Source organism: Narcine bancroftii, chromosome 2 (assembly GCF_036971445.1).
Source record: "Narcine bancroftii isolate sNarBan1 chromosome 2, sNarBan1.hap1, whole genome shotgun sequence".
NCBI classification, from domain to species: Eukaryota; Metazoa; Chordata; class Chondrichthyes; order Torpediniformes; family Narcinidae; genus Narcine; species Narcine bancroftii.
Genome location: NC_091470.1, coordinates 169,510,090 through 169,526,823, shown reverse-complemented (window position 1 = coordinate 169,526,823; position 16,734 = coordinate 169,510,090). Strand labels below are relative to the sequence as shown.

General features: G+C 43.1%; 1 protein-coding gene across 1 annotated transcript in view; it reads left to right on the top strand.

The window, feature by feature from the left end:
- Positions 1 to 15,907, top strand: part of nphp4 (nephronophthisis 4) — a 346,370-nt gene extending 330,463 nt beyond the window's left edge. The window contains exons 25-28 of the mRNA XM_069919049.1: positions 1,680 to 1,851; positions 3,360 to 3,539; positions 7,661 to 7,804; positions 13,422 to 15,907. Of these exons, the coding sequence (XP_069775150.1) occupies positions 1,680 to 1,851; positions 3,360 to 3,539; positions 7,661 to 7,804; positions 13,422 to 13,562 (637 nt within the window). The 3' untranslated portion in view covers positions 13,563 to 15,907. The remainder of the gene's footprint in view (positions 1 to 1,679; positions 1,852 to 3,359; positions 3,540 to 7,660; positions 7,805 to 13,421) is intronic.
- The last annotated feature ends 827 nt before the right edge of the window (positions 15,908 to 16,734 follow it).

Genomic DNA, 16,734 nt, shown 5'->3' with positions numbered 1-16,734 from the left:
TCATTCTTCAACACTCCAGGGAATGAAGTCCTAACCTGTTTAACCTTTCCATGTAACTTCATTTCCTGAAGTCCAGGCAACATCTGAGTAAATCTTCTCTACACTCTTTCTATCTTATTGATATTTTTTGTGTAGTTAGGTGACCAAAACTGCACATAATCCTCCAAATTTGGCCTCATCAATGTTTTATGCAACTTTACTATAACATTCCAACTCCTATTCTCATTCCCTCTTTCTCTCTCTCTCTCTCTCTCTCTCTCTCTCTGTACGTATATACATATATATTTGCACACACACACACACACACACACACACACACACACACACACACACACACACACACACACACACACACACACACACACAACCCCTCCCCACTCCTGGCCCTCATATCCTGCAACTGAAGCAAAAAAAATCTGTAGTTGGTGGAAATCTGAAATATGTCAGTAAAGAAAGTCAGGCAGCCCTTGAGGGGAGAGAGACATGATTAACAAGCTCTCTTGCAAGGTCTGAACTCAAACTCTCATTCACTTTTCTTTCATTATAGATGCTATCTGACTTGCTGTGTATCTGCATTATTTTTATTAGCTCGTTTGGACTCTGTTCTGTCGCCTAATCAATAATACTGGACAACAAATATTTTTGCTTCCTGCACATTTTTTGGTGGATTTTTGGGCTGCTAATCATGAAAATCACCTTAAGGTTTTTGCTATCACGTACTGTTTTTTTTAGATATAAACTATTTTTGTGATTTCCTACTAGTATCCCCACATAAAGTGAGCTATTTTGGTCAGTCCAAGCATGCCTGGCCATGCACTCAGAGTAGGTGCTATGCAAATGTTGTCTTAGACCTGGACATGCTTAGTCAGGATAGATGCAGACAGGTTATAAAAGCAGCTCACATCTACAGATGCTGTGCATTAAGTTGATGTAGATTGAACACAGGTTGATGCACATGTTCTTCAGGCAATAGTATAGTGAGTGTACTTAACAATAGTATGTATTGTCTTCTCGAGGATTTAATGTAACAGAAATGTCTCATTAATATCGCAACAGCTGCGATACGTTCTGTTACATTTGTGAAGAGTAGACAGTGAAGGCTGAAAGACGCAGCGTGACTGAACTTATTAAGAAAGCTTATGATCTTGACTTTGTTTGTAAAATTGCTAACCAACATAAACCTTGGGATCTTCACGTTTGTTGTGCAACATGTTCAGTCACCCGGAGAATTTGACTCAGAGGTATTCGGAAATCAATACCGTACTAAATTCAATACAAGTTAATTTAATGTTTCTCCAATTTTCTATGCAATACAGCAAATCTGAACTTATCTTTGTATTCAGCTTGAAGTTGATTATCACCATCTCCATTTTTTTCAGGAAGCAAACCTTTTGGAAAAAAATATGTTGTCCAGAGTAATCAGACAAGCCGAAAGATATGAAATAATGCTGCCCATTATCATAAGATAACGGAAGGCCTGTTTATGGCAGAACAAATTAGGAGACCAAGGCCATACTAACATACCAGAAGTGGCTTTCTTACTCAAATATAATATATTAGCACAGTACAAGTGAATGTTATTTAGCTATCATGTGGCATAAGTTTTTCAGTGGATTGAGCTGAAATAGAGGGAAATATTGGCAAACAGGTGAAGAATTCTCCCCTTATATGTTTTGCAGGGATCCGTGGTTGGCTGTACCAATCCAGATATGGGAGTTATACGTACAGTCACTCCATCGGATAGATGTCAACTGTGTGGTCGGCCATCGCTCCCAATTGTCACTGGTACTGCGAGGGACACAATCTGCCCGAAATGTGGCTGCCTTTACCTCAAGCCCTGAAGAGCTTGAGGTAATACGAAAATTATTATCAGATAAGTCAGATCTGGCGCTATCTGGAATGAGTTTGTACATTCTACCCATAACCTGCGTGGGTTTTCGCCAGATTCTCCTTTTCTTCCCGCCCACCAAAACATACAGAGTTGTAAGTTAATTGGGTATAATTGGGCGGCACGAGTCTCAATGGCTGGAATTGGTGGCTACTGTATTACAAATAAAATTTAAATTTAAAATGCAATAAAGAGGCAAATAGAATTCAATCAAGAGAAGTGTGTGTGGTAATAGGTTTCAAGAGGTTTAACTATAGGAATGAAATGTACAATTGATAAGAGACTGAGATGCAGAGGGACATGAGATTACAGTCCAATAAATTCCAGAAAGTAGCATGCCAGGTATAGAAGGTGATTCAGGAAGTATCCAGGATATGGCTTAACTAGGCAAGACGTAGGATATAAAAGCAGGGAGGTCATGTTAGACATCAGATAGCTAGAATACAGTGCAGAGTTCTGGCCACCACACCACAAAGAAATGAAACAGGATTTTGAGATTAAGGGGGAATCTGGCACAGAGGAGGAGTTGTGGCCAGTTGTAGATCAGCCATGATCATATTGACTACCAGGGCAGCTTCAGGGATCCACTTTAAATCCTATTTTCTTATGCATTACATGAAGTGCAGTTGTCTCACATTTTTCACAATTCTGATTTAATTCTGATCTCCAGTTCTATCTGTGTAGAGTTTGCACCATCTCCCGCGTGGTTGGGTTTCTGTGAATTTCTCAACTCTCCTCCTACATCCCAAACCCTTGCTGGATGCTCAGTGAGTTGCCTAGTGTAAATTTTACCTTGTGCAGGAAGTAACCTCATTCACTACCAAGAAAAATCCAACTCATTTGGTAAAAGTATTAGAGTAGAGCTGAAAGATATTACACCAAAATAGATATGTGATCGGGAACTCACTGTCTGAACGTCTGGCAGTTGCAGAATCTGTCATGGGTAAAAGCACTTTTTCAATGTGGAGAGCTGTAGAGCTACAGATCAAGATCTGAGTACCTGGAGGTCCAGGTTTGGCCAGCATGGACACGGTGTGTTGATAGCCATCTTCTGTCCCATAAATATCAAATTGGTATAAAAGATGCAAACATTCAGGAGGGCAGGTGTGAGCATAAAGTCTCACTTGCCATGGAATTGGACTGACGAACTCAAGTTCAGAGATCAGCTAATAAACCTGTGGTAGCTCTCAGGCTCTTTGCCATGCACATAGTTTATCAAGAAAGTGTGGGAGCAGGGATTATATATGCCAAGAATAAGGCATGAGGTAATAGAGGGTGAGCAGAGAGTTGGAGAATTGCGGTGGGTGAGAAGTGGATGAACTGAGCAACTGAGCGTTGGTTGAGATCAGCAGAGCAAGCTAGCAGATGGAATTAACCCCTCCAAGGGTAACCACCCTCAGGAGAAGATGAATCTCTTAAAATTGGTATTTAGATACTTAACACTTTTCATATTATTGTTATCATCTTCTAGGTTATGCCATCAGATGTCTTCCTACTGCCCCCACACGTGGTTAAGGACCTACACATTCGCATCTGGCCTCAGAAGGAAGGAGATCGGTGCATCTATCTGAATGTGGTTGATGTAGACTTCCACCAACTGGTGTCTTCATGGATGATATGCTTAACTTGTAGACAACCAACCATCTGTAAGGTAAAAGTAAAACACAAAAGTCTGCAGACATCATGATTGAAGTAACAAAACAGTGCTGGAGAAACTCAGCAGGTCAAACAGTGTACTTTATAAAGCAAAGATAAAAATGCACTTCATCAAGGTATGAGCAAAATCTGTAAGGTAACAACAGTTCATGCAGTTGAACCAGAATTAGAAAAAAATAGATTGATTTATAGCGAAGAATTCTATACTGAGTTATTATAAACGTTAGTGTACACGTTGTGGAATCGCTGTACTCATTGTCGAGTTGATGTATAGGCTGCAAAGTCGATGTACACACTGTAGAGTTTAGTGCAAGACTAACATCTCCAGGCTTGCATGCTGGGCTTACATAGGTCACTGCTTCTGTCACATGGACAGGAAGTGACATCATCAGCCCAGATTAAAAACCTGTGTTAGATGCAGGTCAATTTCCTGCGTTTTCCACAGCATGTCTGGCGTTTTGGGAGCCGATTCGCTTGCTGGTAAGCGGGTTAACACAGAGTAAGATTACTGGCCCCTTTGTCATCCCACTTTACTTTCTGCGATTATCTCCTTATAACTGAGGACAACTAGACTTGCTCATCTTTCACTGCTTTGGATTTTCCTGCTCATTGATTACACCCTCTCATCTACAGGCCCAACTCCTCCTCCAACACATCCCTTGCTTCCAGCACTTCCTTCAGCACTAGCTCTTCCTTTGCCCTTGCTTTTCTCTCGGGCCCCAGCACTTGGACCAAGCTTTTCCCTCGGCATCAGCTCCTCCTTGGTCACCACTTTCCCCTTGACTCCAATACTTCCCATTGTTCCAAAAGGTGCACTGGCCCCAGCAACTCACTCTGCACCAGTAGTTCCTTGGTCTGGAAAACTTTCATTCCTCCTCATAATCCTTTATCCAGAACCTTTGGGGGACAGTGTGTTCCGAATTTCGGATTTTTCCGGATTTCAGAACAAAAGCCAGCTGCCCCAGATTTAGGCCCACCCGAATTGTGCTGCTGCATCTGCCCTCTTCCAGTCGCGCTGCTGTCTCTCTCCCCCCCCACAACCACCCGAGTCACGCTGCTGTTTCTCTCCCTCCTTGCCCAAGTCACGCTGCTGTTTCTCTCCTTCCTTGCCCGAGTCACGCTGCCGTCTCTCTTCCCTCTCGCTCACCCGAGTCGTGCTGCCATCTCTCCCCGCCCAACCTAGTCTCACTGCTCTCTCTCTCTCCCCCCTTCGCTGTACTAGCACCAGCAAAAAAAATACAGGTTTTTGGAGCTTTCTGGAATTGTCCGGATAAAGAATTGTTTACCTGTACTTCAGTGGTCACCGGTGCTCAGTATCTTTCTTGAGTCCTCTTTACCTCATCTCCCTCTGCCATCCCAACACTTGGATCCAGCTACTGAGCGTTTGCTAGATTGTCATTCCTGACATTCTACTGCTTGAATGTTTTATCTTTATTTTAGCAGTGCCTCCATCATTTATTCCTTGCTTCTGTGGTTCAGTGATTTCTGGTACATGGACTAAACCTTTGCCTAGAAATTCTCCAATGTGTGAATTCATGCACTGAAGGGGCACTGTTCAGGGGTACATACGTGAAGCCCCAGGCTTTGTTCTTGGAGGAATAGACCTTACTATTGCAAACAAGTATGAATGTCTTTCCAGCTATCTGCTACCAAAAAGCTTTCATTAGAACGTAAGAAATAGGAGCAAGAAAGTAGGCCATTCAGCCTGCCAAGTCTACTCCGCCGTTCAATAAGATCGTGGCTGAGCTGGCCATGGACTCCGATCCACCTACTTGCCTTTTCCCTGTAATTCTCCAACTATGGAAAAATCAATCTAACTGTATCTTAAATATATTTAATAAAATAGCCTCAACTGCTTCCCTCAGCAGAGAATTCCACAGATTCATTATTCTTCTTTGGCTTGGCTTCGCGGACGAAGATTTATGGAGGGGGTAAAAAGTCCACGTCAGCTGCAGGCTCGTTTGTGGCTGACAAGTCCGATGCGGGACAGGCAGACACGATTGCAGCGGTTGCAAGGGAAAATTGGCTGGTTGGGGTTGGGTGTTGGGTTTTTCCTCCTTTGCCTTTTGTCAGTGAGGTGGGCTCTGCGGTCTTCTTCAAAGGAGGTTGCTGCCCGCCAAACTGTGAGGCGCCAAGATGCACGGTTTGAGGCGTTATCAGCCCACTGGCGGTGGTCAATGTGGCAGGCACCAAGAGATTTCTTTAGGCAGTCCTTGTACCTTTTCTTTGGTGCACCTCTGTCACGGTGGCCAGTGGAGAGCTCGCCATATAACACGATCTTGGGAAGGCGATGGTCCTCCATTCTGGAGACGTGACCCATCCAGCGCAGCTGGATCTTCAGCAGCGTGGACTCGATGCTGTCGACCTCTGCCATCTCGAGTACTTCGACGTTAGGGGTGTAAGCGCTCCAATGGATGTTGAGGATGGAGCGGAGACAACGCTGGTGGAAGCGTTCTACCAATACAGATTCATTATAGCCATATAACAATTACAGTATGGAAACAGGCCATCTTGGCCCCTCTAGTCTGTACCGATCTAAGTGATCTCCTCTAGTCCCACCTAACTGCACTTTTCCCATATCCCTCCAATCCTCTCTCATCCATATACCTATCCAACTTTTCTTTAAATGACAAAATTGGCTTTGCTGCAACCAGCTCTTCCAGAAAGTCATTCCACTCAGCCACCACTCTCTGAGTGAAGTTCCCCCTCATATTACTTCTAAACTTTTGCCCCCTAACTGTTAACTCGTGACCTCTTGTTTGAATCTTACCTATCCTCAAGGGAAAGATCCTATTCACATCTACTCTATCTATCCCCCTCATAATTTTAAATACTTCTATCAAATCCCTCCCCAGGAGTGGTTGCATCACTGCCACCTGTATAAAGGTCCACGAGAAGTGGCTCGCCAAAACAGAGTGGGATGGTGTGGGTGCCGAAGGTCCTTGTGCTGCTACTGTTCACCACTTTTGGAGCCAGGCCTGGTTTCCCATTCTGGGTGTCGTAGGGCGAAGGGGGAAACCTCGGCACCCATGTCGACCAGGTACCTCCATCCCGAGAGGGAGTTTCAAATGTGGAGGAGGCTCACTGGCCAACTGCCAAAGCCACTAGAGATGGATGGCCATGGCATTTCCCTGAAATGCACTGGGGGTGGGGGTATTAGTGGGCCTCCGTACCCCATCTCTGATGGTAGAAGCATTACTGATCAGTGGGAGAGTCCACTTGCCTTTCTGACAATTGTTGCGGCCTTGGCGTTCTCTGCGTGAGTGGCCTAGCAGCCTGTTCCACCTCGGAGCTGCCGTACCTTTTCGCTCTCCAAAGCATGTCTGCCCTAGTTTGGGGTCGCTGAAGTCCTCTTCAGTGAGCAGCAGTCGGATATCCTCGGGCAGCTGTTCCAGAAAAACCTGCTCAAAAAACAGACAAGGCTTCTGGCCCTAGGCCAAGGCAAGGATGTCACGCATGAGGATGGAAGAGTCCCCGTCCCCCAGGTCATCCATGTACAACAGTCGGGCAGCACGCTCTCACCGTGAGAGCCTGAATGTTGTTAAAAGCTCTTTGAGGGCCTCATATTTGCCCTGTTCTGGAGGCTGCCGCAGGAAATCGATGACTTGTGCTGCTGTGTCCTGGTCAAGTGGTGAGCTCACCACATAGTAGTACTTCGTGGCATCGACGGAGATCCGTTGGAGCTGGAACTGGGCTTTGGCTGCGCTGTGCAGAATGTCAGCAGCTTTGTGTAGAGTTGACTGGTCTTTAGGCCCAAATGCCGTTTGGACCGGTTGGGGGCACCGATGTAGCGAGTTGCTACAGCAGAGTTTAGAAGAACGACACACACTCGACGTGGTTATAGTCAAGACTGGTTTATTGCACTCTCTGCCCCTGTTTACATAGGCCCAGTTTCCCACCACTGGGCCCGGTTTTCTCGTCGTTGTCGGCAGAAGTGAAGTCAGTGGCATTCCGGTGGCTGATTGGTCGATGTTTCCCCTGCATGGACAGTCGGCCGAGGAGAAGGCCATTAGACCATTTTGTGTGTCGTGTCGCCTCCCGGGTAGTGGGCCGCTACAATGGTCAACATACTGATTTCCCCTGCAGTTTCTCTAATTGCTGTTTCATTTGTTCAAGGCTTTCGAGATCTCTATTTCTGTCGAAGAAGGGAAAGGTAGCAACAAACGCATCAGTTACACCAATCCTTATCCAACCAAGAGAGTGTACTTCCTGCGAACCAGTCGTCCTGATTTACTACAATTCAAAGAAGATTCTTTTGAGGTAAAAGTTTTAAGTAATTATGGTTATTATCTTTTTTTTGCAGGATGTAAAATATTTTTAAAAAGTAATTCAATCTTGTCAATCAGGAAAATCATAGAAGTAGAGTAATTCTGCTTACATTTTAAAAGCTGCATTGGCAGTAGTACTTCATTTGTGACCTTGTGCTTAGGTGAAACCACAGCAGGTGACATGATACAAAACTCAGCTGAGTTCATCACCAACACATTATACAATGGCAGCAATGAATAGCCATACAATGGAGGGAATGAACTGTCTGCAAGGGAGGCGACCTCATCACTCAGAAAGAAAATATTAAATGGTGTAATGAATATAGAAATTGTTATTATAAGATAAAAAAATAAATCCTGTACATACGGCATGGTATGATCCAGATACTGATCAAACACCTGCGGAGGCAAGAAATCCAAAATAAACATAAATTGTAGGAAACACTCAGCAGGTCTGGCAGTATCTGTGGTAGGAGAAACAAGTTAATTTTAAGTTGCAAAGAGGGTGGAGGAAACGGATAGGACTAAGGGAATATCTCTGATGGAGTAAGGACAGGGTTTAGACATAGTGCTTCATGGTGGCATCACATGAGCCCATGCCACCCAATTACACCCAATTAATCTACAACCCCCATATGTTTGAATGGTGGAGGAAACCGTAGCACTCAAAGGAATCCCACGCAGGGACGGGGAGAACATACATACCTCCTTACAGATAGTGCCAGATTCGAACTCGGGTCACTGGTGCTGTAAAGTGTGGTGCTAACCGCTATGCTGCCGTGATGTTAAGTGGTCGATGAAGCCATTCAGCCCATTGTGTCTAATATGGGTTTGTACATATTCATCACCAGGGTAACTTGGTCTCACGTGATCAGAGATATTTCCACACACAAATGCTGGAGAAACTCAGCAGGTCAAACAGTGCCTTTATGTGACAAAGGTGAAGATACGGAACCAACGTTTCAGGCTGGAGCCCTTCATCAAGGTGTTGGGGAACATGAGAGATGTCCGAACAAAAGGGGAGAGGGGGGTGATGAGGGTGGGAGATGATAGGTGGAGAAGGGGGGAAACACCGCAGTGGGGGAGGAGTCTAGGCTAGCTGGCGAGAGAGGGGAAGTAGGAACTGGAATAAGTAGTTAAAGTGGAGTGGGGGTGGGGGGGGGGGCAAGGCAAGCAAATTAGTGGAATTCAGTGAATTCAATGCTCATGCTCTGGGGTTGGAGAGTTCCCAGTTGAAAAATGAGATGTTGTTTCCCCAATCTGCGGGTGGTCAGGGTGGGGTCATGTGAAAGGCCATGGACAGACATGTGAGCTTGAAAGTGTGACACAGAATTGAAATAGTTGGCTACAGGGAGGTCGCTTTTGTTGCAGATGGAGAGGAGATGCTGGGCGAAGTGATCTCCTAATCTGCAACTGGTCTCTCTGATGTAGAGAAAGCCACAGGGGGTGCACTGGATGCAGTAATGAGTTCTTTGGAGGTACAGGTGAAATGTTGCTTCACCTGAAAGCTCTGTTTGGGACCTCAGACCATGGTGAGGGAGGAGGTGTGGGTTCAGGTATTATACCTCCTAATGACCACAGTGGAAGGTGCCGGGGGGGCGATGGGTGAGGAGGGAAGAGTGCACGAGGGAGTCACAGAGGGAGCGGTCCCTACAGAAGACTGAGAGGGGAGGAGAAGGAAAGATGTGTCTGGTGGCGGGGTACTGTAGGTGCCAGAAATTCTAGCAGATAATGTGTTGGGTGCGGAGGCTGGTGGGGTGGTAGGTGAGGACGAGGGGGTTTCTGTGTTTTTTGATTCTAGTGGCGGGGGGCTAGGGCAGATGAGCGGGGAATGGGGGAGATGTGGGTGAGGGCCGAGTTAGTAGTGGTGGAGGTGAAGCCACGTTTGTGGAAGAAGGCAGACATTTCAGAGGCTCTGGTCTGGAAGACTTCATCTTTGGAGCAAATGTGGCTGAGACGCAGAAATTGAGAGAAGGGGACGGAGTCCTTGCAGGGGACAGGGTGTAAGGATGAGTATTTGAGATAATTGTGGGATATTTCCATTGTTCCCCCACCCTCTCTGATTTTTTTTTTACTCCCCAGTTCTGATGTAGGGTCTGAAATGTTCATTCTGTTATGTTGACATTGAGTTGTTAGCAGATTGTAGCAACCAATTTTTAGTTGTTAAATCAAAAGGCTTGATGTTGTGAGCAAATCTCCAGTTGTGGAGAATCCTGTCCATATTTACATTTGACCTTCCTAATGTACTTCTAAATCAGTGTATCACTCGTATATCTGTTCCAAAATACTACTTTCCCAAAGGAATAATGGGTGAACTAATACTGACTGACCCTATGTTCTCCTGATACAGTATGATCCATCAAATGCTCATAAGAACATAAGAAATAGGGGCAGGAGAAGGCGATCCAGCCCGTCAAGCCTGCTCTGCTATTCAATTAGATCATGGCTGATCCAATGATGGGCTCATCTCCACCTACCTGCCTTTTCCCCATATCCCTTAATTCCCCTACAATGTAAAAATCTATCCAACCTTAAATATTGAGGCCGCCTCCACTGTTTAAATGGGCAGCAAATTTCGTAGATTAATCATTCTGGGAAAAGCAGTTCCTCATCACTGGGTGCAGACTGGGCACCTTCGTTCTGACCACACCGGTGACAGGGATATCCCGGTGGCCAACTATTTCAATTCTGCACCCAACTCCCTCCCTGACATGTCTGTCCATGGCCTCAAGTACTATCCCACCAAGATCATCTGTAAATTGGAGGAACAACATTTGATTTTATGTCTGGGCACTCTCCTGCAAGATGTCATTAACATCAACTTCTTCAGTTTCTGCTAACCTATTCTCCATTCTCCCTCCTTTCCCTTTCCCCTAGTCTTCTTTCCCCTAGATATCCTCCCCCCTTCCCTCTCCAATCATTGAGCCAACCTTCCTACCCCTGCCTGCTGCTGTGCCCTTCCTCCACCTATTACACTCTGCCTTTGAGATAATATTCCTTCCCCAGCCTTCCCCCCCACCTTTTTGTTCAGGCGCCTGCTGACATTTTTCCATACCTTGATGAAGGTATGTGACAGAGTGTATAGAGGTGTTTGGGAGATAAATTGGGAAAGATTTGTTAGAGCAGGTCACACACAAACACTTTAAAACACAGAATTTTTGCAGGAGCTTTTGCAAGGGTGCTTAGAGCAGGGGTGTCAAACTCAAATTCACAGAGGGCCAAAATTAAAAACTTGGACTAAGTCGTGGGCCAAATTAAATATTTATTGAAAATTTTCAACAACATCTGCATGTTTTCTCTTCTTTCAACATATGTAATGTTAAACTTTTTCTTATTAAAATAACATTTAATAATAGTTTTGGTTAAACTCTTTCCAGAAGAAGCATTAACAAATGAGAAATAAAATATTCAATAAATAATATTTCTCTCTAGCCTTTAAGCTCCTTTTAAATGTATTATTTTTCACAAGCCAACAAGTCAAAAAAATAACAACTTGCTTCAATGACAAACAGGTTTGTCTTTTAAAATGATGAACATATAGTCTCCCTCCCACCTGTCTTGAAAGGTCCTGTTTTCTGTCTTTGGTTTGGCCATTTTTCGTAAGGGGTTTATAACGTGAGTTGGGCGACAGGTCGCAGGTGCTAATGAAAGTAAAGAGAAGAGGTGGGGGCGATTAGTGGGCTGACGGGCTGGCGCCAACGCATTTGCAAAGCATTCTGGGATTTGTAGTATTAGCTGTGCATGCGCTATACTGGCGCGGCGGCTAGCGGGCCAGCTCTAATACATATTTGATATGATCTTGCGGGCCAAATATAATTATATCACGGGCCAAATTTGGCCCGCAGGCCTGAGTTTGACATGTGTGGCTTAGAGACTCAGGATGGACTGTTATTTGCAAAAGGCAACAAATGTAACAACAGACTGTAGCAGCTCTGTCTGGAAAAGAGCATTTACTGTCTGGAGGGTCATGTGATCTTTGCAGGCCGAGAGCAGGGAAAAAAATAGGCTTTACTCTCAGAAAGGAGGGATTGAGAGAGAGAGAGGAGAGAGACATTGGTTCCAGAGGGACAAGCTGGCAAGCTTTGGAAGATGGCCTGGCCAAAGGAGAGGACTAGCTGCCCGGTGTTTCCCTTGGAATAGGAGAAACAAAATGGAACTCTGTGGTGACCTGAAACAAGAAAAACTCTCTGAAAACCAACAAGAACCTTTCTGAGTGGTAACCATTTACCTGTTAAGCACCAAAACCTGGTGAACTTTATTAATGTTAACTTCTCTGCACAGTACAAGAATTGCCTGCAACCAATGAGATTGGACTGTGAACAAATAACTTTTCTGAACTTACACACATTCATTACACACACGTGCGCTCAGAATTAGAAGGGGGTTAAGTGAGTCAATAGAGATAAGTTAAAGTTTGATTCTATTTTCATGTTCAAAGATAATTAAAAGCAACTTTTGTTTAAGTAACCCTTTGTGCATATCTATTGCTGCTGGGTTTTGGGATCCTCGGACTCGTAACATTATGTATCTCTACCTTTGCTATATAAAGTACACTGTTTGATCTGCTAAGTTTCTCCACCTTTCTGTTTTGCTTTTCCTCATCACTTATTGGAATGTGTAGTTTATGTTTGAATTCATTCCCCTTCAGGAGCTGACGATAATTTTTAGTCATAAATAAGGTACAGTATACCAAGCTTCACAGAAGTATGTTTTGTGGGCGCTATGGATATCAAACCCTTTCCAATAATATGTCTGATGGGCTGTGTTAACTACATCTGTTCACCGAGAAGAATTTCAACTTTTTTAAAAAATTGTAATTTAAATTGTATGAATGTAATTTAGTTGTCTACTTTTAGTTGTATGAAGGTGGGGGGGTGGAATAAATACTCTGCATGTAACATGAATGTTTAAAAAAAATTATATGGTTTGTTTGAATTTTACAAGTCTATGAAAATTAAAATATTTTTTTAAAAAGAATTTCAACAGCCACTCATTGACAACCGCCATCCACAGTGTGTGACACACTCACGTCCAGGCCTTAATATTTTAAAACAAACAGGGATCCCTGCACTGATTCCCCAAGGTTGCCAGAGAAAACTGTAGAAGTGGGCACAATAACAACTCTCAAAAGACACTTGGACAGATTTGTGCATCAGAAGAGCTTAGAAGGCTATGATCCAAATGCAGGAAAATGGGACTAGCTCAGAATGTCAACTTGGTCAGCATGGACAAGTTGGGCCAAAGGGCCTGTTCTATGGTGCATGACTCTTATTAGTCACAGGCTCCCAAATGCATAAAAAAAACAACCCTCAACTATCACCTCTGCCTCCAATTATCAAACTAATTTTGGTTTCAATTTGGCAAATTGCCCTGGATCCCACAAATTGTTTCCCATGCAGGATCTTGTTAGAGGCCTTAACAAAATCCATATTGGCCACATTTACTACACAGCCCTCCTTGATATTTCCTATATACAGGTTATTAAGTGAAGAGTGGGTGATATCGAATGAAATTTGTGCTTTGGGTACAAAAACCCATTCTCAGTTTTATTGTTGTAAGTTTTGGTTGATAAATTCCTGTGTTCACGAGCTCCTCATTTTTTTCTTCAGCTCGAAGGGGGTGAAACCTACCACATAGGCCTACGGTTTGCACCAGGCCAGAAATCTGGGGAGGAGGAAATCCTGATTTTCATTAACAATCAAGCAGAAAATAATGAAGAAACGTATTGTGTGAAAATATCATACCAATGAAATCATATGTGGATGCCTGATGCACTGGACTGTGCAAAATCACTCTATTTTAAAAGAAACTCAATTCTCTTCCTCAACCTCTGGAAGAATTATAACTGCTGGAGCTCGAGCACATGCCGCACTGACAGTAAAATCTCTTGGACAAGACATGTCTGCTGCACTCAAACTTTCAGCTCCATTTTCAACTCTTGATAAGTAACTGCTACTTTTCAAATTGGTACTCTGGTTCATGTTGCATAAAATGATTGTTGTGTCACAGGGATTCCACTCACATGTCAGTTTCCAACTCCAAATTGCTTTGTTTCCAAACTGTAACTCTTGCCCTCAGTGCAGTTTTGGTTGTGGATAGTACATGTGCTTCAAGCCTCACTCAGACAGTAAATATATTTGCCTGCTTCTATTTCCTTGATATTGAAGACCACATTCCCACTCCCACTGAGTGCATTATCTTTATTGTAATTAACTCAAACATCTTCTGCTCCAACAGAGTCCTCACCAATTTGCCAGGCTGCATCCTAGACAATCCCCAGGGCATCCACTGTGCAGCTGCCCATCTCTTGCAATGTCCTGCTCACTCAGCAATGATTTTCTTCAACACCTATTGGCAATCAGTTCACATTGTTAAAATTGTTCTCCTTTACAAATCTCTCTGTGGGCTTTTATCACTTGACTACTTCAACATTATGACCCTATGAATATTATTAACCTTCATTACTGACCTTGTGTGACATTATTCTAGTTAGATTTTATTCACTTCCAAAGCTTCCTCTCTACCTCTCTTTTATCTATTTTAGAAATCCATTTTGTTTGTTTACTCTTGTGTTTTTTTGTACCGAATGTTGTTCATTATGAATCCACTATATTTGACTGCAGACCATCTTTTCTTCTTTGCTAATAAGCTATACCTGCAAATAAGAACCAGGAACTTCTGTTGGCAGAAGAAATTAATCAACAAAACTTCACTTCTTTTCTTAAAGTGAACGTTCCCCCTCCCTGCCTCCGTCCCCACCAAAAGCTCCTCAATGTCCTTGCCACACCTTTAACCTCATATCAAGAACTAATAGTCCTCACACCTAACTGCACAAAGTGCTCTTAATCGTTCTCACCCCTTCCTCCCACCCCCTGAACAATGTGTTGCTTTCTCCCCACCCCACCCCATTGTATGGACTTCTGTTGCTTGTGTTACCAATGAACAGGCTCCCCAACCAATCTTCTAACTCCCCATTGTGAGTTCCTGTTAATTCAGACCTCACGTGTAATAAAAACTTCTTTGTTGATCTGTTCTAATACCAAAATGCAGCAGTGAGGATGGCAACAAAGTTTTTGATTTCATACCAAGTCTCTTTAGTTGCAAAGACACCAAAGATGATTAGATCTAAAGAACATTGAAAGTTAGCTGATATTCTCAGGGGGAAATGGGGATTTACTTGTAACTGTAAAACTGTAACAAGGGCTTTCTGGGGTTCTGCTGGAACAATGCCAACTGAAATGACAAAATCTATAAGGATCATGTGATCCTTTTGTAAAAGCCTATTGACATTCATTTCTGGTTTTATAGTGTAGATTCACAGGTGGCATCTCCATTGACAATAAAGAAAGAAACAGACACTAGAGGCAATGCTATTGTCTTGTGCTTGCACCTACTCAATAGGCTGAAGGCTCTCCTTTTAAGTTATGAACTCTCTGTGACATGTGTGTCCCATACTGTAATGTGAAGTCCACACAGAGAGCTTTCAAATTGACAATCCTGATAAGTAGCTTATTTACTGACAGTCCAAACTGTCAGGTGACAAGCAGCCTTCATATTAACAAGTAGAATCCCCATCCATAGTCGTTCTCCATGTTGAAGGTCAGTATCCTGTTTGAAAGACAAGCCTCAGATTGCCAGACAATTCTCACAGTGACGGTCTCTATGTTAATAAGCAGTGGGTGGAGGCATCTCTTGGCACACTGACAAATCTAGATCAGTTTGCGAAATGGTGTTGCCACTGAAAGGTTATGTCCAGAGGGACATAACCCAGCAGAACCATCACCATCCACAGGCATCACCTGAGCTGACATCAAACGATGACTCCAAAATAAGTAAGATTTATGTAAAATATATTTTTGCATGGGTAAAAAAGTTCAAGTTCTTAAATAATCATTTTTAACGTTGTGCCCGTGATTGGTTTCTGAAGGGTACAATGCCTTCAGTTCTGAAAAAAAGAGTAATGTAGGAAACCCTCTGGCAGCTTGAAGACTGTGAAAGTGTCCAGACAATTTGCTCATTTTTGTCATGAATAACCTCCAAAGTATATTTTTAAAAAAGGAATATGCCAGTTTTTATTGCAAACAACTGGGTTGTGTACAGATTTTTGCAAATATTATTTGTAATATTTTATTCTTTTCATATTCCATATTTTGTAATTAATTAGTACTATTGAAAGGATTATCTTGCAGCTTGAAGAATAAAATCAGTCTGGTTTATTGATCCGAGTCTTTTTCCATCAAGGAAGGAGAATAAAGAATTGACACTGAGCACAAAGGTGAGATTTAATCCATTTCAGAATATTGCAATCCCACGAGCAATATGTTTGGACATTTATTTGTGGACTTGTATCGTTGCTCAGAACCACTTCAGGCTGATTGGTGAAACTGCTCAATGAGGGCAAATGATGTAGCATGAAGTATTGTACTGTGCTGAAGGTTGGGACAGATTAGAGTGCCAATTGTTATCCTTTTTCATTGTGTCCCCAACACAACTTGTATGGTTATTCTTTTGATTTCTTGTGCCAGAAATGGCTATGTTTTGACATTTTATACTTCACTTACGAGTATGAATGCTGCTGAGGTCAGCTGGAACTTGGGCTTTTATTTCTACAAAAGGTTTTCATACTTTATTTGCACGTCATTCTATTTCCACAATGTTCTTCGGTTCCACTATTTCGTATAAAGTAGAAGAGAAATTGCTGTTTCCAATTTTAGAATTCTTACAGATGTGTACTGGATACACACTGTATTCAGTCAGCCATTAAATATTTGGTATTCACATAAACCTTTAGGGAAAGGTTTCATAGTCTCTCTATGGGTCAAATTGAAACTAATACGGATTGAAATGATCTGGTGAGTCACTTGGTTGTCAAGAAGATAGGAAACTCTCACCTTCTCAAGACCATGTAAGGATAGGCAATAA